Raw genomic sequence first — 24146 nt, 5'->3', positions numbered from 1 at the left:
TACAATTTTATTTCGGTAATTAGTAGTTTACTTTAATTACTTTTTCTGAGTAACTTCTACTCAAACTACAAATTACTTTCGAAGTTTAGTGGTTGTTTTGCCTAGCAACAAACTTTCCTGTACAAAAGAGATAAGAAGTTGGAAGATCAGGTGATATTTGCAAAGAGCGAGAAGCATGTGGCGTAGAAAAGAGGGGGGGGGGGAGAAATTGTGTTGGAGAGTCTGAAACCTCCAAAAATCCCCCCCCCCCCCCCCCCCCTGCAACAACACTGCTACGAAGTGCGGGGAGGGAACAGGCACGACGAAAGAGAGGCCGAGTAACTGCGGGATTAGCGCTGGAGACTGGCGTTTCTTTGTGTCCCGAATCTCAAGGAGACTGGACGCAATCAAAGAAAGGGCTGGTTCCCGCTTCTCTCCTACGTTGAAACTTTGGCCCACTACAGAAGGTGCTCACAGTGCGTCCTCCCTCAAAGGAGGCAACAAAATGCAGCACCTGCTCTGAAGCTCATTTGGTGCTCCCGTAGTTTGCGCTGTAATCGAAGAATCGCGTGCTAAAGGTCAACGCAAAGGGGACCGTTTTGCGTTGCCTTTCCTCCCAAGCCATAGAATATGCAGATCTTCAAAGATTTTAAGATCGTTCGAGAAACCTTAGTAATTACGTCAACGTTTTTATATAAAAAAAATAATAAACAAGCAGTGTTGGGAAGTACTCTAAGTACATGGTACTTAATATACTACTGTTTAGAAAACTTGTACTTTACTTGAAGTACATCTGGGCATGTACTTGTACTTTTCGAGGAAAGTAAAACTCCCGACTTGAAAATACATTCCCCGAATTTGAAAAAAAAGAAAGAAAATGGCGTATGGTCGTGTGAAAACGTGCTCTTTCAAGACGTCATCTGGTCATTTCTCCGAGTGAAGTAATGGTGGTTATAAGACCGACACAAATAAGTGGCTTATAAGTTGATTGTATCAAATAGCTCGTCAGCGAGAGTAAAACAACAACTCTGTGGCGACTTTTTACAATATTTGCTGCCATTTCCGTAAAAGAACTGATGCACCTCCGATTACCTCTGGAGCAATGCGTACCAGTTACAAAAAACACTAGGGAATGAAAGGGCATCATGATAAATTCTGTTAAATGTACTAGTATTTTACCTTGAAATATATTGTATTTATTAGGGAGCCTTCATGTGCGCTTTGCTAGGGTGATGCCACCCTTTGTAATACCACTCGCCGAAAAACCAGCAGCCATTTTGATTCTCGGCGATAATCCGTGGGGCTTATAACTAGGGTTCGGACTTTTCGGTTTAAAGCGATAAAAACCGATAAAAGTACGCCGAATCTATTTTTGGAAATTCGGTTTTAACCGAAAGAGGTCAGTTTGAAGGTTCGGCGTTTTCGGTTTAAACCGATAAAAACCGATGAAAGTACGTCTAATCGGTTTTCTAAAATTCGGCTTTAACCGTTTTTAGGGCCGCGTCAAGGTGGGTGGGGGAAGGAGGGGTGGAGGGAGAGGGCTTTACAAGGTTCGACATTGTGAGACGTCTTCGTGATTGCCCTCCTCCAAGCTTTAACTGGTAACGAAAGGGGCCTTGGATTGCCCTTCGCGGGACATCTGTGTCCATTCTGTGATCGGGTTTAGTGTAGCAAGTTCCCGGTCCTAAAAAAAAAGTTCGGATGTGGGCTAGTGTAAGGTTTTTCGCTTCCTCCACTTCAGAGGACATCGAGGAAAGCCGTCAATTAAGACCTTTCTTAACACCCTTTCTCAAACTTCCCTCTAATTAAAAACGTAAATGCAATATATATATATTTTTTTGCCATTTCATTGGACTTGCACGGTCATCAACCTCAGATGGTCACGTCGTCAGAATAGGAAGGAAAAAGAAGCGATCTGAAGAAGTTGTGCCCGCGAATTCCGCGATCTTGAAGTGCGTCCTGACGGAAGTTGTAGCGAAGACCACGCACGTATATGTGCCGTCATTCTTTGAGTGATCACAAATACAACCGCTAAAGGGTCATCTGATCCCGTGTCCGATGGTATTTCCTTTCACATTCACCGAAAAAGAACCGGTAAACCTTTTTGGGAATAAATATACACCGAAAAAAAACCGAAAATTTAATTTTAAAATAAACACCGAAAAAAGTACGCCGAATTTTGAAACAATAAAAACCGAAAACGCGGAACCCTACTTATAACCCTCCCGGAAACAAGCACCATATCTCAGAAGTTCGGAGCAGCGTTGTGGAACCCACGGAGGGAGGATTAGCATTTTCCCCCTCGGATGGAATTACCGATGGACACAAAGGCCACTTTCCGGCGCACGGGGAAACAATGAGAGAAACAAAATGGCGGTGGAAGAGGGTGTGGGAAAGGGAAACAGGCAGTTGGCATCACTCTATGCGAAGCGCACATGAAGGCACTCTAGTATTTATAGTACGTTACTTGAAGTGTATTGCACCCAGTGTACTTACTACTTTACCTGAAGTACATAACCTCTAATTTACTTTGTACTTTGCTTCAAGTACTTTTTAGATGTGCTTTACGCAACACTGTAGACAAGAAAACACTGTCTAAAAATCAAGCTCAAGCAATGCTAAACCTCAAACCAGAAATGACAGATTTGCAGTACATCAATGACAAAGCAAACAAGAAAGTACAAAACAATTAGGCACACAGATACAGAACCAGCTATTAAAGCGTTCCTTTGAAAAAAACAATCCGATCCATATTTGTCTACCACAATTTCGCTAACGGATGAAAACCTATGCACTTTCTTTTTACAAAAAAAAACAAAAAAAACATATAAAAGTAACTTCAAAGTAACTTCCAAAGTAATTCGCAACTTTTTTACGGTAATTAGTAATTTTCTCAATTACTTTTCATGTTAGTAATTTCTACTCTACTCAAATTACTTTTGACGTCAATACTCAGTAACTTAACTTAATTACTCGTTTTGAGTAACTTGTACATGTCTGTTATATATGACAAAGGGTGTAAAAGGACACACCCTTTTTTCTTGGAGTGCATATACTTGTAGCATTCGCAGCGCTCGGATGTAAACGGAGTATAGACCGACACGCGGAGCGGCTCTCTTTGCCAACACGGCCTGAAGGCCGCGCATGCGCGGAAGCTATGTGGGCAAAAGCGGCGCGGCTCTCCGTGTTTTCGCCATTGCGTTGTGTGGCGTGCGCTCGTTGTTGACGTTGTAGGGACGCTTCTAGCTTTATTTGTGCGTCGTATTTCCTGACAACGTATGTCGTATGCTATGCCCGACTATTCGAGCTCGCTACCCGAGCCTGAATGGGAGAAAAGTGCGTGGACGCGTTGCCTTCGAGGACCCGTACGCCGCAAACAAGGCCTGCTGGACTTCCGACGTGAAGTTGCTGCCACCGAAGTCAACGGCTCACGTCGTCGTTTATTTAGTTTTTTCGCCAAGCTACTTCACGGCCGACACGACGCACAAGTCTCTCGAGGCATACGATTACTTCGAGTCCGTTTCCGCACTGCCGGCGGGATCAGCCGACTGTGGGTCTGCGGAAGTGTATTTATTAATTGGTCAAATGCACACAGCGTCCTCAAGTCAAGGTGCGATACTTTTCCTACCCTTATGACCACAAGGCATCACAAGCAGTAACGCTTTGTCCGTTCTGCATTCTAGGCGGTAACACGTGACCAGGAACGCGTTACTTTTTTCAGTAACGTAGTAACCTACTCGTTACTTTTTCGACACAGTGACGGGTAACGTACTTACGTTACTATTTCAAGTAACGTAGTTACGTTACTCGTTACTACTTCCCCAGTCTTAAAAAATTACCCTTCAATTTTTTCTATGTTTTTAAGCGTTAGGCCATGTGAATTTCTGAGTTTTTTGCGTTTTTTGTGAGTATTTAGGGGAAACCGTAAAAAGAGATAATGTAATTATGTTCAGTTTCTGCATGAACACAATGTTTCTTGATATATGGGCTTATGCATACCTGTATCGTCAAAATAGTAAAACGTGTTGAATCCCTATTTAAAAAGTATCGCAGAAGTAACGTGCGTTACCGTCGGTAGCGGTAACGCGTTCCTTTCATTTTTAGTTAACGTATCTCGCTAACGCGTACCTTTTATATGCAAGTAAGTAACGAGTAACGTGTTTCGTCACTCTTTTTCGGTGACGCCTACAACATTGCCGTTCTTTCGCGGATCCCCTTCTGCTTGGTAGCCAGGACGTAGCGAGGCACTGACGAGCGCTTGGCCGGTGCTTTGTGCGCGAACACCCTGGGAACAAAATCCTGATGGCCTCGATCAGACGACGGTTTCCCTGCACATAAGCAGGCCTCGGACGGAGATTGGAATGGAAGCCGCACTTGCCTTGAGGAAAGTGATTGCCGAACACATTTGTTCGCGCGAGGCGACCATTCTTTTCGATCCACGGATATTATCCACCTTCAGTGCCTTTCAGAGTCTGCCAGGAACTTGTGCAAACTCAATCCGCTACTTTTCTTTGTACCTTTCGGTGGAATTAACGGCAACACAGCTCCGCGGCATGCTGAAATGCTATGACGCCCACGCGAAACGTGTGCACTTGTGCCCACACCACCCGCCTCCGGCGCGATCGCAGCGCCGCCGCAGCTCCGTGACGTCAAGCCCGCGTGTCGGTCTCACTAAATCGGCTGCGCTTAGAGTATCGGCACTCTGTTCCCCGACATTGCTGTGGGCGCCACCATTTTGGTGATTGTGCAGAGCAGACGCAACTGCCAATCGTTATGATTCAAAAGTGCGATTTCCCCATCATTAGAGTCGGTGTTAGGAAGCTCATGTAATATTGCTTTGCTCTGTCGCGAACTGTTTTAACATTTGTGGAGAACGGAAAAGCGTTTCCTGTGATTTCAGATAAAGCTTGAGATAACTGGCAACCATGATTTAAAGCCACAATAAGGAGTATTCATTGGGTGCCATATTTGTGGGTGATGTCTAGAGCGCGTGCTCTGAACGAGCCCACATTAATAGGCTGCTAAGACCGGAAATCTCGAGGGTGCGAACTGCGCGTTACAAAAGAACTGTGGAAGCTCGCCATCAGCACGCGCTCAGCAGTCGTGCACACAGTATACGGCCGCCAGTGAATAGTTCCTATATGGGCAAGTGTCGATACTCTCAAGTGTAGCTTATTTAGTGGAACCACGTTCACCCTTTAGCTGAGACTACAGCCAAAGCTACAAGCCAGAGGTAGCCCGCGCTCCTGGATTTGAGACGTACATTTTAAGCTCGAGTGCTTGTTCTCCTAAAGAACGCTCCAAAGCAGCGATTTCGAGCTCCCGTGCTTGCTTGTGGCATTGGCTGCAGTCTCAGCTTGAGGGTGAACGGAGTATATAGAAGGTGGTCACTGGACGCCACATTTGAGTGCGATGTTTAGAGCGCATGCTCAGAGCGAGCTCACTTTACTAGACTGCTGAGAACGGTGATGTTGATAGTGCGGAATGCACGTTGCAAAACAACTGTGGAAGCTCGCCGTCAGCACGCGCTCAGCAGTCGCGCCACTCGCGCACACATCTATATGGCCGCCACAATCGCAAGCATGGCACTCCGATTAGGGAATCTAGAGTGCAAGCACGTGCAGCCATGTGCGTGAAAATAACTTTGGCGAGCTTGAAATCACGCGTACTTGTTTGAACGAGCAGAGACATGGCGGCGGCCAGTGGCCTCGCTTGCAATCGTCTATAGACCTTTCCAAACAAGGTCTCCTGGACGGTTCCATTTTCAGTGTTCGTTCGTATGCCGCGTGATTTTCTCCCTTTCTGAAGCGACAAACATGCGCGTGCTAGGCTGAGGACTTGTAAATGTTGGAATGGTGTATAGAACCGCAGACGGACTTTGGGGGCGACAGAGTTAGGAAACGCGAGCGAGCGGGCGACGAAAAGCGAGCAGCCTTCTTCCCTTCTCGCTCTATTCAGCGTAACGTGGCAGATACTGCGAGAGGAAGAAGGAGCAGACAGATACGTTCCTATAATTCGTTGCGCGCTCCTCGCGTGACTTTTTGAGGCTTCTGCAAAAGAACTCTTTGCTGTGCCCACGTTCAACCTGTCAGCCGCATTCGGCTGCGGTCCCACGGCCGCAGCAATTATGTCGGCGCTGGCTGCACTTGTACTTTGGCTCATGTTCGGGCTACAAATCTCGCGTCTGTGCGGGAGTAACGCAATTCGTTTTAATTGTAAATAAATGGCACATTTATCTTTAATTTTTTAGGACAAAATGTGACACCTATATTCGCAAAAGTAACCCGTAATGAAAAAAAAAAAGCGTAGGTCTTGATATTTTTAGAGACATGCTTCTATCGGTTTTAGGTTTATAGATTTCTACTGCGACCAAGTCGCATTCTAATCCTATAATTAAATTGATAAAGGACATATGCAGTCTCCTATTTACGTCTTTCTTCGAATTTGTGCACTCATCATTTCGTATCTTTTTTAAGTGCCTTTTTTTATACAAATTGCAAATGTCATAACTCAGTGTGGCCTTGTAACTGAGCAACGAACTTTGAGGGCTTATTTTTGATGAACCTAGCAACTTAGCATGAAAAACATGAGAAGCGCAACTCCAGCCATTTAGTGGTAAACTCTGCCTTAAAATGCTTAAAGTTTATAATAGGAGGTTTAAGTTCTTTTAGTTTTTTTAAACCATTTTAATAGCTGGTTTGATATTTTTTAATTCTGTTATAGCGGAACTGGATTGGTCCTCTTTAAAGCTAATTTCTTTGTATTTGTGTTCAAAGTCGTTTAAAACGATTTCACAATTAAGCAATATTTTGAAGCTTGACTCTACGCGAAAAACGCATTTCAGAGAAAATGAGAGTTATTTCGAAATGAAATTTATGAGAATTTTCCTTAATCCATTTCAGAATACTTTCCACGATTATCATTTTCGAAAAGGTGACTAATTGTTCAAGGTATCGAATATTATTGCAGCTCTAGCAGACGACGCACACTTGCGCCATCTCTTTCTTTTATAGATAAGCAGGTCTAAGTGACGTTCCCGAAGACGATACGGATGGCGCCACTAATATTCGTTACATTGTTGCCAACTTCGGGCGTTTCAATACCGATGTGTTGCTGCGTTGCCGTTAGAGCAGCCTACAAGACCTTCCGTGGGTGCGGGCATGACTCGGCAAATCATTCTTTCCGCACTTTTTATTTTATTTTGGAGTTTACTGCACGAGTCATCCCGAATTTTGTTCCAAATAAGCTCGAGGGTATTATTCAGGTATTCAGTATTCATGTCATGCGTGTTTGTAAGAAAGGCGACCTCTTAATAAAAAAAAGAAGAAGGCGATATTAAAAAAAAAAAAAAATAAATAAATGTAGACAGCATCGTTTGTTGTGCGGAAAAGGGCCAATGATGTGACGTCCAAAAAAGAACAAAATAAGTAGAAAGAGTAGAAAAATAAATCAGGAAAAGGGAAAGCAGAAGGAAAGGAACGAAGAAAGCTGGACACGGACACATGTACACAAAGATAAAAGAAGATAGGGTGGACACATGTACACACAGATAAACACACGGAATTGGCTATTGGCGAGATATGTTGCCCTTGAGTATGAATAAATGCGCCACGAGAACGCACTGCACGAGAGCGCCGACCGCGGAGCTCGCGACAGGAGATCGCCGCGACACGAAAGCGCGCGTCACGAGAGCGCGTGTGATTAGAGCGCGCGTCACGAGAGCGCTAAACAACAGGGGTGCTATGTTGCGCTTTTTGGACTCCCGGAAGACTAGGGAGAAGGAAGTGACGTCAACAACGCAGAAAATGCAGATTGGATGTTGATTTTGTTTTCTTCTGTCAAACATCCAATCTGCGTTTGCTCTATTCGTTGACGTCACTTCCTTCTTCCTAGTCTCCTGGGAGTCTAAAAAGCGCAACATAGCACCCCTGCTGCAGCCACTAAAGTGCCATTCCCTGAGGTGGAATATTCAGGTATCGAATCCCCTTCTATCCAGCATTCCAACATTCACAAGTCCTCAGCCCAGCGTGCGATCTCCTCGGGCCAGCACGCGAATGTTTTTTTTTCGCTTCGTAAAGCGAGCAAATCACAGGCCATACGCACGAACACTGAAATTAGAACCGCCCAGAGGTGCTTAAAGCCCCTTTATACGGAAAAGTAGCGACATCCTTTGAAGAATGCCGCCTGCTATCTTGGGCCGATCCAGGCGGTGTTACCGTCGACGCGCGGGTGTAAAAAAGCAAAACATAAAGAGAAAAGGGGTGCGTGTCAGAGGAGGAGGGAGGAGATGTCGCTACCTATTTTATTCAGTTGCATTAGGGGTGCTATGTTCAACAAATGTTTCTTTCCTCCTAAAAAAAAAAAAAAAAAAGAACGGGTGTGACGGAAGTGACAATATCGCGTCTCATTGGTTAGGGGCTCAAATAACGAAAGTTACCTCTTTCGTTATTTGAGCTTCTAACCAATCATATGCGATATCGTCCCTTTCGTCACTTCCGTTGTTTTTTTTAGGAGAAACGAAACATTTGTCGAACATAGTCGCCCAGGAGTCATTTTTTGGAAAGGTCTAGTCATACATTGGATTATCTGTTAGGCGACAACCAGGGTAGCTAAACTCGTCGAGCACAACTTTGTGCCCGAAAGTTGCGGAACGCGCTAATTGGACTCTCGCGACGCTGACGTCAAGCCGAGCGAGGTGTCAATCATCCAAGCTCTCTCGGTGCTCAAGTTCCAGCGAGAATGTAAAACACAAAGTCGTAGCGAGCTCCATCGAAGCGCGTGCGAGCAACACCGTGCTGCCAGCCGATTGAACGGCTGTACTGATGACGTCTCGCCCGAGTGTCCCTACATCCCTACGCCGCGTTAGGGTCAATGATGCGTACATTGTACCTAGGCGGCCGGTAAACACTCTGAACTTTCTCGTCGCAAGATTGTCGTTTGTGGAAGTTATTGGTGACGACAAAGTGACGTTTCACAACTTTGGGAAGGAGTTATTTGAGGCCAAAATCTTCGCTTCGGAATCGAGGCGAAGATTGAACTTTGTGATGGTGTAGAGCCGTGCGCGGTGTACGCGGGCGGCTTTATAGAGCTCATCTTCCGCCACTGTCAACAACGCCACCGGGGTCACCCACAAGCGGTTTGTGTAGAGACGTCGGTAATAGGGAGTTTTAGTAGACCGTGTTTCCCCCTCCGCTAGCCCTCCGCTACGAAGAAACCGCCACTGCGCCTGCGCACCGGTGGCCTTGGCTGTAGAGTTCCGGGTAGTGGAGGGACTTAGCGGAGCGGGAAACACGGTCTACTAAAACTCGCTATCGTCTGAGAGATGAGGGGAAACGGGGGATAACAAAAAAAACAAAAAAAGAAAGCCGAAGAAAGGGAAATAAAAAAAATTAAAGACGTTTACAGATCTTTGTAATGCGAAATTAGAGCTCAACTCTTGAGAAGGAATAAGGGAGGGTACGGAGAGGAGGGTACGCCCCTCCTCCTACCCTCCTCCTCCCATTCTGTTTCTCCGCTAAATTTAGCAGTGAAAAGGACATCACATGACAATCTAGCGGAGAAGTGAATAGGCGTTGTAGTCGCGTAGCTGGCAATTGAATTGGTGTTGAGGTCATGTGACGTCAATTTCGCGCTAAATTTAGCGGGCCGGTTACGCCGACGGCGACGCCCACGCCGCGAAACCCGGAAACGGGCGCCGAAGAGCCTCGCTCTAAAGAAAGAATTAAGGTACGACCAACACACACACACACACACACAGGCACAAACAAATAGGAGTCTCAAGAAGGGCCGTAGAAATTGTTCGGGAGAGAGAGAGAGAGAGAGGAGGTGATGCTGGTGAAGAAGGGGGATATTCCTTTCTTCTAATATTTTATTATAACTCTCTGAAATGCTATGGTGGTTCGGGGCTGGGGCGATACCCCCCCCCCCCCCCCCCTTCCACCCCTTATGCCCCTTGCCCCCTCTTTCGACACAACTGGGGGAGTGGGGGGGGGGGGGGCTAATTCCCCCCTCCCCATCCTCCTGTTTCGACGACCCTGCTTAGAGGTGTTCCAATGAGCAACGACGAGGAACAGCACAGCCTGCAATTTTCGAAATAACGGTTCAAGAGATTCTGGAATTGAAACGGCTCGCGTTCCATGAACTGAAGAGTGGTCATGACAGACTTTCAAGCGAAAGACTCGTACCAGGGCACGTATATGGTGTGCGGGCGCGTTCAGTGACGTCATTTTATAGTTGATACCTTTGACGATGGAGTCAGGATTATCAGTTGTGAACGACAAATTTGATGGTGCGTGTTCAAATCGACGATGTCAAGTTTAGTGTCCTTGCGTTCTTGAAGCATCACCGCCAATATTGACAACCTGACATTACTTTTATTTCCTTATTTCCGTTGATAAACATACTTAATCCCAAACTGACTGATCTTCGAATGTCTACCATAAAATAATTTTATCCCGCCGATGAAGGGACAACTGCCCGGAGGCGAAATTCGCCCGAAAGGGGACAACGGTAGTCGGCTGGTTGTGAGACCTAGCCACGTCGGGCTACACTTTGGCCAGATTCGAAAGGCCGAGATAAATCAAAAGAACGGCAGGGACGCTTTTTAGTAAATTCTGCTTTATCGGCGGAAATAAGAACGATACCAGACTATCAACTTCGACGGTGTTGATTTTAAAATGCAATTCCCAAGCATCCATCGTGCTTTTTAGAGACCATCACACATGACGGTCGCAGCTGATAATCTTTGTTGTGACGTCACACCTATGAGCCACGGTCGTCTCCGCGCGCTCTCTGGTGCTGGTCTTGTTCGGTGCCTAGGGAGGCGTAGGGATTTTTCGTCCCCTCAACGAAAAACGTCACGAAGACAGAGGGATCTGCGGGTTTGTTAGAAACGAAAACTTCGCAGCAATCTTTCGGCTCCTCCCCCCACTATGTCATAACACAAAGAATATTTTTGTTGACGAGTTTAGCGACCCAGCACTGCACAATATGTGAGTGCAGCTTTATATTTCGTCATTAATCAAAGGAACGAACGGATTGATTTCTAACGCGTTCCGAAGTCGACGTTTTTTCGATATTTGCCAGAATTAAACAGGATAATTATGTAACACCTTTGCGCACGGTAAGCTCCTGTAGCCTTACTCTCAGTAAATAACTGAAATGTTTAATCCCTGAAAGGAAGCTCATCGCCAAACCGGTTTTTGTTTTCTCATCCATATTGATATATGAACCGAACTTTTGTTTTGGGGGGACAAAATAGACAAGTAGAATTGCCTCGAGAGCGAAAGTAATGACACATTTTAAAAGTACTACTCTGTAAGCGGCAGCGATGATAACTTCGCGGTAATGTATTGTGTTAGGATAGATGACCTGAACAAAATAAATTATCTACGAAAACGTCGAAGTCGGAACGCGCTAGAAATCAATCCGTTCGTTCCTATGATTAATGCCGAAATATAAAGCTGCACTCACATATTGCGCAGTGCTGGCTGTCGCCTAACAAATGATCCAATGTATAACAACCCAATTACTCTAGACCTTTCCAAAAAGGGCTCCTAATCGGTTCTATTTTCAGTGCTTCGTGCACATGGCGAGTGATTTGCTCGCTTTCCGAAGCGACAAGCATACGCGTGCTAGGCCAAGATCGCACGCTGGGCTAAGGACTTTTGAATCTTAAAATGGTGTATAGAGGCTTTACACACGCGCCAGAATACAGCCGCCATTGCTGACCTTCTCTCGTTTTACGGAGATACCGAGCCACTGGAACGGGTGTTTACGAGCCTCCAGAAAGGTCTATGCTGGGAAGGACACAATGGAATCTAAGATGGCAAAAACCTGGACTCTATGGTCATGACGAAGTGAAGAAAATGGAATAAGCGGAAACAAAAACTGAAGGTCAGTTATGGCGGCGCCCATGCACAACTGGTGTAAAGCGTCTATAGAAGGGGATTCGATACCTGAACGTTCAAGCCCGGGGAATGGCGCCCCAGAGCCGTATATGTAGAGAGTTTGGTCAATGGGAGGCGCGGGCAGAGCCAGGGCGTGCGGCAGACTCGGAAAGAGGGCTTGGCATGCTCTCTCGACCAACCAGAAGCCGAAAAGAATCCCCTAGCGGTGGTAGCGAGAAACAGTTCTGAGCCGATCGATCATCGAAGGTCTCTGTTCGTATATGGTTTTAATAAGCACGTAAGAGTGAAGTGTAGTAACTCTTTGTGGTTGAAAATAGGGTGCACGTGTTGTTTCATCATGATCATGCAGAAAGATGTAAGAAACGAATGCGCCGCTCAACTCTGTTTTGCGCGGACAGAGTGTGACCGCTCCGACGGCAGATTCCCGGCGCTCGGCGTTTGGCGTAAGGATTATGTCGATCTTTCCGCTAGTCGCACTCTTCCACCATCATTTTAGATAAGTGTGATTGAAACATCACGTGTACCATATTTTCAGCCATCGAGAGTTACTCCAATGCAGTTATCAGGTTTGTTTCTCGCGACCACCGCCAGGGTATTATTTCCGGCTTCTGGTTGGTCACATTCGAATTTCTGAAGACGCCCTGGAACACGCCCAGCCCGCTTTCGGCCAATGGCGCCGCTTCATTTGTCGCCTATACTTCCCAACGAATGGCCAAACTCTCTACATATACGGCTCTGTGGCGCCCTAGTGACTCCAGCTGTTGTTCAGCGCTCTCGTGACTCGCGCTCTAATGACTCGCGCTCTCGTGTCGCGGCGCTCTCCTGTCGTGGCTTCTGCTGTCGCGGCACTCTGCTGTCGTGCGCTCTCGTGCAGTGGCGCTCTCCTGTCGCGCGCTCTGCCGTGGACGCTCTCGTGGCGCCCTCCCCCTTAAACGCTAATACAAGGAAGTCGACACTTTATCAGCAGTTCACATATCACATACTGTTTGCATAATCTTCCTAGCGCTCCAGTAATTTCATTTTCATCGTACGGATGAACAATACCTTCACAGTACGCATTAGAATTCTCAATAGGGCAATTTATGTTAATTTAGAAAAAAAAAAAGGAACTCCGACCAATCTCTAAAAACAGAAACAGATATAGATGTCTTAGCAAAGGGTCATGGCTTCAACATGACGTCAACGAGGCCACCTCCTGAAAATTGTTGCAACCTTGGAAGATGGCATTTCACACCTCAATGCACACTCTAAAAAATGCCTGCGCGTCCACTTACCCGCAAAACACTCAAAGAGCCAATCTCTGCGATCTATGAAATCAGCTCAGCGAATGCAAAGGCGGAACATCTGTTTAGACCTCAAAAATTAAGTCTGCGCTGTGGCATTACGCAATGCAAGCATGACGTTTTGCATTGCGTAATGCTACAGCGCAGACTTAATTTTTAGGTCTAAACAGATGCTCCGTCTCATCATTCGCTGAGGTGATTTCGTAGATCGCAGAGATTGGCTTTTTGAGTGTTTTGCGGGTAAGTGGACGCGCAGGCATTTTTTAGAGTGCAAGTGATCGGTAAAGAGTCCGACGAAAGCTGATTGGCGTGCTATCCAAATTTCCGCAGCATCACCAGCATAACATACCACGGGAATAGGCAACAGCACTCGGGGAGCTTCGGGAAGACACAACGATTGTGCTATTACCAGCGGATAAGGGCAACTCGACTGTCGTTCTGGATTGAGAGGCCTACGAGAACAAGGTCCATAATCTTTTTAACTGTTTGACATATAAAAAACTTAAGAAGGATTCGACACCCCAAATTTAAATTACAATAAACAAGATCCTGGCCGAAATATTCAAGAAACATCCAGAATTGAGGAACCCCTATTTACGGCTTATCTGCAAAAACGGGTTTACGCCAGGTTTCTATGGACTCCCGAAGATTCTTAAGCAGAACGTTTTTCTGAGGCCCATAGTAGGCTTCTCGACCTCACCGCTTCGAGAATTATCCAACTATCTGCATCGCACAATTTCCCCTCTCGCTGGACAAACAGAAATCTATGTACGTAATGCTGGCCACTTTGTGGAACTTGTTTCGCAAATGAAGGTCAACAATGAAGACACCCTTGTGTCTTTCAACGTGGTCTTTCTTTTCACAAGCATTCCTTTCAGCTGGCAATCGCCACGACCAGAACTGCCCTTGAGGAAGACAATACATTGAACGAGGGGACAATGTGGACAAACTGTGCCGACCCCTCGAATTATGTCTCAGCAGCACATACTTCAGTTTTGAAGGAGAACACTTTAAGCAGACAAGCGGAACTGCAATGGGCGCATCAATTTCTGTCACCATGGCAAACCTAACTATGGAAGACATTGAACAACGTGCCCTGCAGTTTTTCTTTGCAAGCCTTAACGTGTTCCCCTGCTACGTCAACGACTGCCACTGTATCCTAAAAAAAGTCAGAAATAAACAGCGTCTTCGAACACCTCAATTCCATCGAGCCCGCCATTCAGTTTACCATGGAATGCGGGGAAAACAACACACTGCCTCTCCTTGATCGACTGATCAAGAGAAAAGATGAAGGACTCGAGATTTTTTCACTACTGGAAGCCAACGCACATAGGACGTTACCTCCGGCTTGGCTCAAACCATCCGACCAGTCACAAAGCATCCGTAGTGTCGACATTCCTCTCCAGAGCGAAAACTATCTTCTCATCTGAGATAGACAGAAAACTTGAAGAAACTGTTATTGCAGATCTCAAGGACAGTCAACGGTGATTACAGTGTTTTGTCAAGAAAAGCATAAATTGATCATTTTGTAAATGAAACCTATGCGGAGCGGAAATCGTCAGCTTCTTGCGCAGGCGTTGCTGTGACGTCGGAACAACGCCGAGCTCTGATTGGTTTGATTGAAAAGATAGTGAGCAAACCTCAATACTAGATGCCTTAAGGTCTACCAATTATTGTTTTCAGTCAGCCAATAAGAGCTCGGCGTTTTAACATCATCGCAACGCCTGTGCAAGAAGCAGACGAACTTCCGCTCCGCATAAGATTCAATGCCAAAAAGAAACAAATGTAGCACCGTGGAATAAGAACTGTACGCACCCAAATGTTTAATTACATTACTGCATATTGATATGTTATGTCTGTCATCTAAAATATTCCCGGAGAACATTGCGATGCTTGTTGTTTAGTTCAAATTACCATTTTAGTGCATATACGCCGAGGCGTTGATGTCTAAGAAAGTGGGAAATGAACAAAAGAGAATGCATGTACACGTGACGGGGCCAACAGTAAGAAGATATCTGGAACACAACGAGCACGACATGCCAAAAAAAGATCGTACCGCGTTCCACGCGGGTTCATGCGGCTCTCAAAACAGCGGTTCTCCAACTGTGGTCCGCGGACCCCCAAGGGTCCTCGGAAGCGTTCAATATGGTCCGCGCTTATTCGAGGACTCTGAAATGGCCAGCTGAACCTCTCTTTTCACGGGAAAAGCAGTCACAATGTTCAGTGTGCATGACAAGATCGATGCAATTATCAAGAACCTTGATGTTTAAAGCAGCCGGATGGAAAACAAGGGTTTAGGCTCCTCTCCCCAGCCGAATAATTTTGACAAGCCCTCCGAAGTGGAGCTGCCAAGAAGGTTGAGGACCGCGCTTCAAGAGCAATTTCAGTCCTTGAAAGCAAGAACGAGAGAATACTTTCGCCATCTCTGTGCCGTCGCAGGCTGGATAATACATTAATTTCGAGAAAAAGCCGTTGCAAGATGACGCGCTGCTTGAGCTTTCCTGCAGCACATCTTTGCAACGAGTGTTATCACAACGCCCCCTTACCAATTTGTGAGGGCAAGTGCTTTCGTAATACCCTTACATGTGCGAGAAGGTACTAAGACTTGCTGCCATTTTCGATGACTTCCCAGCGTGAAGCCACGTGTTCTGCATTGGCTTAAATCAAACAAAAGTCACAAAACCTGATGATGTTGAGTCATACTTACGACTTCGATTTTCTTCCAGTAAACTTGACGTCAGCCGCCTTGATTACAACATGCAAAAGAACTTTTCACACAGATCGTGTACGGCGAGTGACAATTCATATCAAGAACCTATACCGTAAACCGGAGAGCTGCAGATATAGTACCCTTTCTGGCCCATATTCGCGTGCCCTTTTATGTGGTCTTTCTCGTTATCAGTATTTTACTCAGTGGAGGTCCCTGATGTCCTCTGAGTCAGGGTGTCCGCAACGGCCAAGATATTTAGAACCGCTGCTCTAGAACAACTTGTATTTGGACAATTTGTAAGACAGATAGAAAATGCCGAATGACAAAGTGGTGTGGTACAGTCTGAAAAAATATTGAAGTGTTGCAGTGGTAAACACACCTTTTCGGTTATGAGAAAACCCGGAGCTCGAATCCTGGCTACCGCAATATTGCTTTTCGATTACTTTGTAATATTTATCTCCATTTGGTCAGTACGCTTCGGTTCTACGCCCACACAGAAGAAGCCTTGTGTGCCACTTGCTCTTCTGGTAAGCTGCTGCAAAGTAGCAGTGGCTAAACACCCTCGATTGAACAATTTATCGATTTTCAAATAATCATTTTTTAGCAACCGTAGTTTGCTATAGAAGCTCACGTCCAATGGTGTTCCATTCTGGGGAGGCAGAAAAAGGTTTCCCACTTCGATAATTTTGTTTGTGACTATGCCCGTGGAGTTCCTTGTAGGTGTAGCACATCATACTATGATGGTCCAAAAGAAAATCCGCTACCAGATCATAACGATATCAGAACACTGTAGTTCCTGTGATCACTAAGATTAGAATAAAGCTAGAAATATCAGGCACTCCAGTGTTCTGTACAACGGCATGCGTGGCACAAGCACGATCGCATTGCTTAGAAGATATCTTCCTCATGTGAGTTCTTGTGCGCAACACTCGACTCAAGAAAAAGAATAACATAACAATGTGGTTTAATAAAATGTATGAAAAGTGCTATGGCTACAATTACATTCTGAAGAAGAAAAACGATTGAAATCTCTAATTATAAAATAAAGGTGCACGTTGAAGTTTCTCAACTGCTTAGAGCGAATTACAAATTGCATTCTCAATACAATTTTGTGTTACATGTCCCCATCGCTATGCTAATAAAGGTTCTACCCGATTAAAAACACACTTGCCAGCACTTTTGGTTTTGGTAGGGTTTCTGCACGCATCTCGGCTTTTATATTTGTGTATAGACCAACTCAACTCACTGACGTCACGCCACTGCGGTGGCGCTGAAGTTGGCGCTGCGTTATGGGCAGACGCTTCCCTCCTCCCGAATTCGGTTTCAGCGCACGCGCAGTGCGCACACCTGGTGCGGGCAAAGCGGGTTTGTTTTTTAACACTGTGTTGGGGGGGGGGGGGGGGGGGTGTATACAGAAAAGGACAGACGACAACATTCGATTCGCCACACAAGAAGAATGACGGTTCTGTTGCCAGTAAGAATTCAAATTAATATATAAATATATATATACATATATATATATCGAGGCTTTCATTTGTAGCAAACGCTGTGTATCTAAGATAGCGCGAAAGACACGGCCGCGGTGACCATGAGAAGAATGACAGCGCGAAACTTGGAGAAGTTACCTACGTCACGCGGCCGCAGAGAAGATATAGACGTGAAGGGGGAGGAACACCGGTGTCGTGCTCGATCACTTAAGCTCGCGAACGGACGTGCATCGCCGCCCTGGTGCTTGAACTACGGCCTTGTTCAAGATAGCGCTCGTGGGACCGCATCCTTAATGCCCGAGTCCCACTAGAGCGACAAACAGAACCAAACGACAGCGACAAGCCTTAAACACATGCAGCATGCTTGCGATGGTATTTTTGGCCGGCGTTTAGTCGTTCGATGCTCGTGAAGTTAAGCACGAGCGATTGCAAGCCTGCCAAAAATACCCTCGCGTGCACGATGCTCGTGTTTGAGCATAGCCTACTTTATTCTACAAAGCCTGTCACATCGCGAAAGACTCTGGTTTGAGAATCGTAGTTGTCGTTTGTTTCTGTTTGTCGCTCTAGTGGGACTCGGGCATTATCGCGTCCGGAACTGTTCGGACGAGGCAAAATCACGGCAAAGTGAAAGAGCTATAAAAAATATACATATATCCAGCTCTTATTTCAGTTATTTCACCGGGGACGTTCCCGGCTACTTACCCTCATGTGCAACCCTCTTGTATCCCACTGCGTGATATGCAGTTAGGAAACTTCAAACACAATATTGTCGTGTGGTCCCTTTAACAGAGAAGCGATCGAGTTCCGTTTCGCTTCCGCCAATTTTTGAGCAAGATATATGGTGAATACTTTTTGGCGTTAATTGAAGAAACCGAGAATGCGAGTCCCGTCGATATGACGTATGGGGCCAGATCGAGCGGTGGCTCACCGGTTGGCAACGGTGATGAGCCCTAACAGCACGACGAAAGCGCAGAAGAGGAGTCCGATGACGGCCAACACGAGCACGATGATCAGGAGGTCCGTGCTTTCCAAGTGCACGAAGTCTGAGATCCGATAGCCTGTAAACAAGACACCATTAGGCACGAATTAAGCATACACAGGCGATGCCTAAATATCTAAAGACAAGTCACTCTTGGTGATACGTACTCACAGTTGGGCGTAATTAATTGCAACAAGCCAGATTTACGAAGCGGCTCGTTGGAAATCGAACCCCGGACCGCGCGATCCTCAGCCCGACACCTTTGGCGCCACGAGAGGATTTTATTTTCTTTATTGCAAAAACGAAATGCAACAGTCCAATCACTTTAAAAATGATCTCCAACACTTTTTGTAGAGCACATTAAAAACCTCTCATCTCAAGAAGAGGTTCACAAAGGCCTAGCCATTTCGGCTTCGACTCACAATTTGAAAGAACACTTTCCACTCGCCTCATCAGGCTGAAAAAATAATATCTCACCCCGTTAGCATTGGGGTCGGATTGGCGGACCGCCATGCGTGACCTCCATATGCTACACAACCCAAGCAACACAAATAAAAAGGAATGCTTTCGTCACTCGTTACGTTCAAGAAGCGAATGCCGGTCGGGCTAAACACATCTCAGTCTTTAATGCACGCTGGAAGACGTCCCCCAAAAAATACTGCATCCCAGCAAAAGATAAAAACGTGTTTTAGAGCTTCCGGTTTTTTAAATAGAAGACAGTCAACCGACCATGGCACAACTTCCTTTTTTTCCCTGAGCCACACCTTGACTGGCAAAGTGTTGGTGTGCAACTTAACAAAGAAAGTTTTAATGGAGGGAGGGACACACATCCTCTTGACCAGTGTACCACATCCTGGCCATCGCGACAGATGACAGCTCTATAAAGTGGTGTTGTGAACAAACTGATCACCAAATCACGCGTAAGCATCTTCTTGCTCGCAACAGACATTTGGTAAGATGATGTTTTGTAAAAAGATTGAAAAATGAAGTACCTCGATCGGAACCGCCAGTGTAGGCACAACCGATTTAAAGCCAATTCGATAAAAACAAATTGGATCCTGGGATCAAGTGGCAATTTCACTAAAGAAACATTGGAAACTGAAGCAAGAAAAAAAAAAAAAACTGGGCCTCGCCAAAAGAACGATTCAGGAACGATTGACAGGGAGAAAGGACCCAGCAGAGCCCGACACCACCCCAACCCCACGAAGGGTCACGAAAGGGCGACACCAGTGAGTCGATGGAGTCGAGGGCATCCCTGCGCCGGTCAACCGCCGCCGTAGGGATATTTGCTTTTCCCCTCCTCCTAAGTAGGGACCCCTACCAAAGTGCCCCCCTTCCCCTTCGGTAGAGGGGTGCTCACAACAGACAAGCAGTCTAAAGAAAAACGGGGAGACAAAACGTCTACTGCGTCGACGACTTCTTTCTGATATACCACGAGGCTTTTTGGCTCACCGCCATGTGACGAAACAGAGAATCACGGCAAGTGAGGTGCCAGAATTGTTCGGAAGAACGCCCGAATGAATGGGTGCTCTTGCTCTCGCAGAAAAAAAACAAAACAAAACGGGAGATTAGTTTCTTAATGAACAAGTGGGAGAGTTTAAGACCCCGTTATGTATTCTGTGGGAGAGATTGTCTCGCCGACTTCGCTCCCAATTTGATCTAAAAATGTACACATAAAAACGCTGTGAAATCTCTGCACATTGATGCGTGCAGAGTGTAGGACTTGCAGAACATGTCATAGCTTTGAAATTACCAGAAACATTGCAAACAGTCGCTCTGAAAAATATGAAAAAATTGCGCTGTTTCCAGCGGGAAGCGCGTGTGCCCAGGTCGGTGGCATCTCCCGACAAATAGGTTTTGTTCACTCTGTAACATTGTAGGGGCACTCCGAGGTATGTGTAGGTCACGCAATCCCGAGACACCCCTTCACACACTGAAGGCGTTGTGGCCTACGCATCGTGCCAAAACACGCGGCACTTACTCCAGTTTATGGTTGCACCCGTAGCCAGAGCCGTATATAGAGAGAGTTTGGACAACGGGAGGAGCGGGCAGAGGCAGGGCGTGCACCAGACGTAGAGAGGGCTTGACCAAACCTCCTCACTACTGACAAAGCCTGGCAGATCGCCACAAGACACGGCCGCCGAAAGTGAAAAGGTAGAGCGGCAGACAAGAGTCATGTAACAGGCGCCCCGCTGCGGCGAGACGCCGAAACACACTTGTCCCGAGCGATGGAATGCCGCTCGTGCTTCTCGCGTTCCTCGGCTACCGCTTCTTTTCTCGGCAGGTGTGAAAACCATGTTTCGGGTCCTCGCCGCTGCAAAAGCTGTGCGCTGAATACCAGACTCCCCGAGAAATGCTCTGTGCTACCAGATCCTCGCGCTGTAAGTCTGCGACCGGGCACTCTATGGCTCCGTCATCGAACTGCCAGGCTTTGTGAGTATAGAAGAGGTATGGTTTGACATGCTTTCTTGGCCAACCAGAAGCCGAAAATAATCTCCTAGCGGTGGTAGCAAGAAGCAGTTTCAATAAGCGCGTGAGAGCTAAATGTAGTAACTCTTCATGGTTGAAAGTATGGTGCACATGATGTTACGATTATGATCATGCAAAAATATGCAAGAATCAAATGTATCGCTCGAACTCTGTTTTGTTCGGACTGAGTCTGACCGCTCGGACGGCAGATTCCCTGCCCTCGGCGCCTGGCGTACGGATCGCGTCGATCGTTCTACTAGATTTTTATTTTTCATAACCGTGATCGAAAAATCACGTGCACCATATTTGCAGTCACCAAGAGTTATTCCGAAACATTTATAAATTTTGTTTCTCGCGATCACCGCCATAGAGGTTATTATTCGCGGCTTCTGGCTGGCCATATTCGAATTTGTCAAGACGCCCTGAAACACGCCCACCCCGCTTTCGACCAATGGCGCCTCCTCATTTGCCTCCTATACTTCCCAATGTATGGCTAAACTCTCTCTATATACGGCTCTGCTCGTAGCCTCACAGAAAGATTTTACCAAAAAAAAGAACTGCGGCGCTAACACTTCACTTATCGCCACAAAACACTGCACTGTCGTCCGCATAGCTCATAACTTTGATTTTGATTGAAATTTTCCAGCCGAAATTATTGACAGTACTCACTATGAATGACACTTAAACAGAACAACTCTAAATACATGTTAAACAATAAAGGCGACATGGGACATCCCAGTAGCACGGACACTCGCACGTGAATCGGCTCTGTCAGAATGACAGAATGCGCCTCGTGGCGCAGTCTTTATAGGCCATTTTGGCTTCATTCAAAATAACTTCGCCCACATTTATGCGTTATAGAAAATCAAAAAGAACATCATGCTTACACGATAAAAGCCTTGTCAAGTTCAATTTGGAGCATAGCAACTTGGCGCGTGCCATCGTCAACTTCCACCAGGACTCAAGCCTCCGCTTAGAGCAGGTGAAACCAAGTGCCTGCTCGATTCGAGAGTTCACAAAAGCGCTGGTGACAGCGCCTTGCAGGACAGTAGCAAATGGGGAATACTCTCTTCTTCTTCTTCACACGCACTTCACCTCATATCCGTCACGCTGCGACTAGCGTCGGTAAGGTCGGGTACGTAGGGCTCCGCTACGGGCTTCGATAAATACTCGGCTTCCCAGCGTGCTTGCGCAGAGAGTCAGGGGGCGATCTCAGTCTTTAATGACGCGTACAGGTGCTTGGTAGGATGTTGCTTGATGCCTGTTATCCAGCGTTCGGTCTCGACAGCTTGTACCCATTCTCGCACTTTACTCACCCATTCTCCTTTGGTTTGGGGTTCGACATCCAAGGATAATATACCAAACTTTGTGCCGAACCGAGTGACACGCTTCCTCCACTTCGAGTTTACATTCTTGAGATGAATGTATACAAAAATACGCCTAGCCAAGCGACCTTCGTCCATGTACCGGGGACGCGCGTGTAGAAGCCCAGCTTAGAAGGCCAACCAATGTCACCCTCCACAAATTCATTTGACCCGACCGTGGCATCCCAGGGCTTGACGTGCGACCTCCCTTTGGCGGTGCTCGAGGTATTCTGGAAGTTCGCTGGGAACGCAGATGACAGCGTTTCCGAATGTCAGACCGGGCACAGGTCAGCGCATGTGTTTGCACTTCCTCGCGTGAGTTGAGACGTGGTGGCGCCAGTGTGCAAATAGCCTCCAACCACTTCCGGTTCTGAACTAGACGGCGGGTTTCGCAGCATTTGCGCAATCAAATATACATGCTATCTTCTGTAAATGGCCACTTATAGCACTCTCAGACTTAATTCACTCTTATGATAAACAAATGATGAGTAAAAATTAGTAAATATACGTGAACCGGAAGTGTACTGGGGCTACCCAATAGATGGCGCCACTGAGTTTGTTGCCAAACAAAAGGCGATTGTCAGGGCACCAATGCTCACGCGTTATTTCATGCCTGTGGTCGCTAAAAGATTCCTTCTTGGAAAATTACCCGGTTTCGGTGAAAATGCACTCGGCACGAGGACCCAGAGGTCGGCTGAATCGCTACGCGAACGGGACCTGGATCGCTAGGTTGGACATCTTCGAGAAAAAGGTCATGGAAGTGAAGTATAGGAAGCGAGGAACGTATCCTAGCAACACACGCACCGCGGCTCTGCCCTCTATGACGCCTCTACGTCTTCGCAAACTTGACGCCTGTCACCCGTTTGAACGACGTCCAGAGCCCACCCCCGGCGAGCGGAAGGAGCTACGCAGTCCCCAAGGCGCGTGAAACCGGAGTAGGGTTTACTAGAATGTGGGGAGCAGTTTCTGCGTTTAGTGAACAGTCGGCAACCAATTATGTGTGTAGCTGACCGTCGCATAGGTTCCAGTGCAGGTAAAGGTATTGATAAGTAATAAAAACCTAGTGGGCGTTGTTAAAACCAAAATCTTTTTTGTGTCCTTTTGCAAAACATCTAAGAGTTAATTGGAGAGAAAGTTGTTTCCATATTACAAGGAATGCGGGATGTGCGCTACGCGCCTTCTTTGAACCAACATCGCAGGTCACTGTTTTTCACAATAGGACACCCCTGCCTTGCATGGGTTTTCTTAAGTTCTGACCTCACTCTTTCTAAAAAGGAGACGGGCGCAGGAAGCGGGTACACCGTGAGCATCTCGTGACTAACGTTTCGGCATAGTCTGTTGGGTGTCCTGTTGGTAGAGGTTTCCTGTACAGGACAACTGCGGTGTGCATCTAGTTTCCCGGCACGTGTGATATCGTGAAGTTGTATTAAAAAAATGAGTCTTCGCGTCAGCTGTAGTGTTGGCGTCATCTTGTCGAAAAATTTGGTTAACAACAACGGTACCAATGGCCTGTGAAATGTTTCAACGTGAAATCCCTGTCCTACCAAGTAGGTGTGGATATGCTCACAAGACCCAAAGATCGCCAAAGCTTCTTTTTCGACCTGAGCGTATTTCTGCTTTGTTGGAGTCATGGCTTTCGAAGCGTATGCTGCTGGACGTCTGGTGCCGTCACTATCTTCCTGCAGTATCACAACCCCAAGTCCGTACGATGAAGCACCCGGCGATAGTGTCCAGTGTGCGTTTTGGCTGAAAACGCGATAATTGGAGTCTAACACAAAAGTTATTTGAATTCTTTGAAAGGTTTGTCCTTAAGCTTAACTCCAGAGTCACCTCGCATTCCCATGTAGAACATCTCGGAGTGGCTTGGTTTCCTCTGCCATCTGTGGATGTTCGGTAGGCATTTCCCCAAATAGTTCACCATTCCCAGAAAAGACCTCAGCTTTGCCAAGTTTTTCGAAGCCGCCAT

The 24146-nt window shown here is 46.5% G+C and overlaps 1 protein-coding gene across 1 annotated transcript in view; it reads right to left on the bottom strand.

Annotated features, from left to right (window-relative positions):
* Positions 1-24146, bottom strand: part of LOC115310041 — a 71206-nt gene extending 47060 nt beyond the window's left edge. Inside the window, exons 1-2 of the mRNA XM_040219180.2 lie at positions 24011-24146; positions 18297-18426 (exon numbers count right to left, since the gene is read on the bottom strand). Coding sequence (XP_040075114.1) covers positions 18297-18426; positions 24011-24146 — 266 coding nt within the window. The remainder of the gene's footprint in view (positions 1-18296; positions 18427-24010) is intronic.

This window comes from Ixodes scapularis, unplaced genomic scaffold, assembly GCF_016920785.2.
Source record: "Ixodes scapularis isolate PalLabHiFi unplaced genomic scaffold, ASM1692078v2 PGA_scaffold9__187_contigs__length_104089568, whole genome shotgun sequence".
In the NCBI taxonomy this organism is placed as follows: Eukaryota; Metazoa; Arthropoda; class Arachnida; order Ixodida; family Ixodidae; genus Ixodes; species Ixodes scapularis.
The sequence above is the reverse complement of the archived record's forward strand: the minus strand, read 5'-3'. Positions and strand labels throughout refer to the sequence as shown.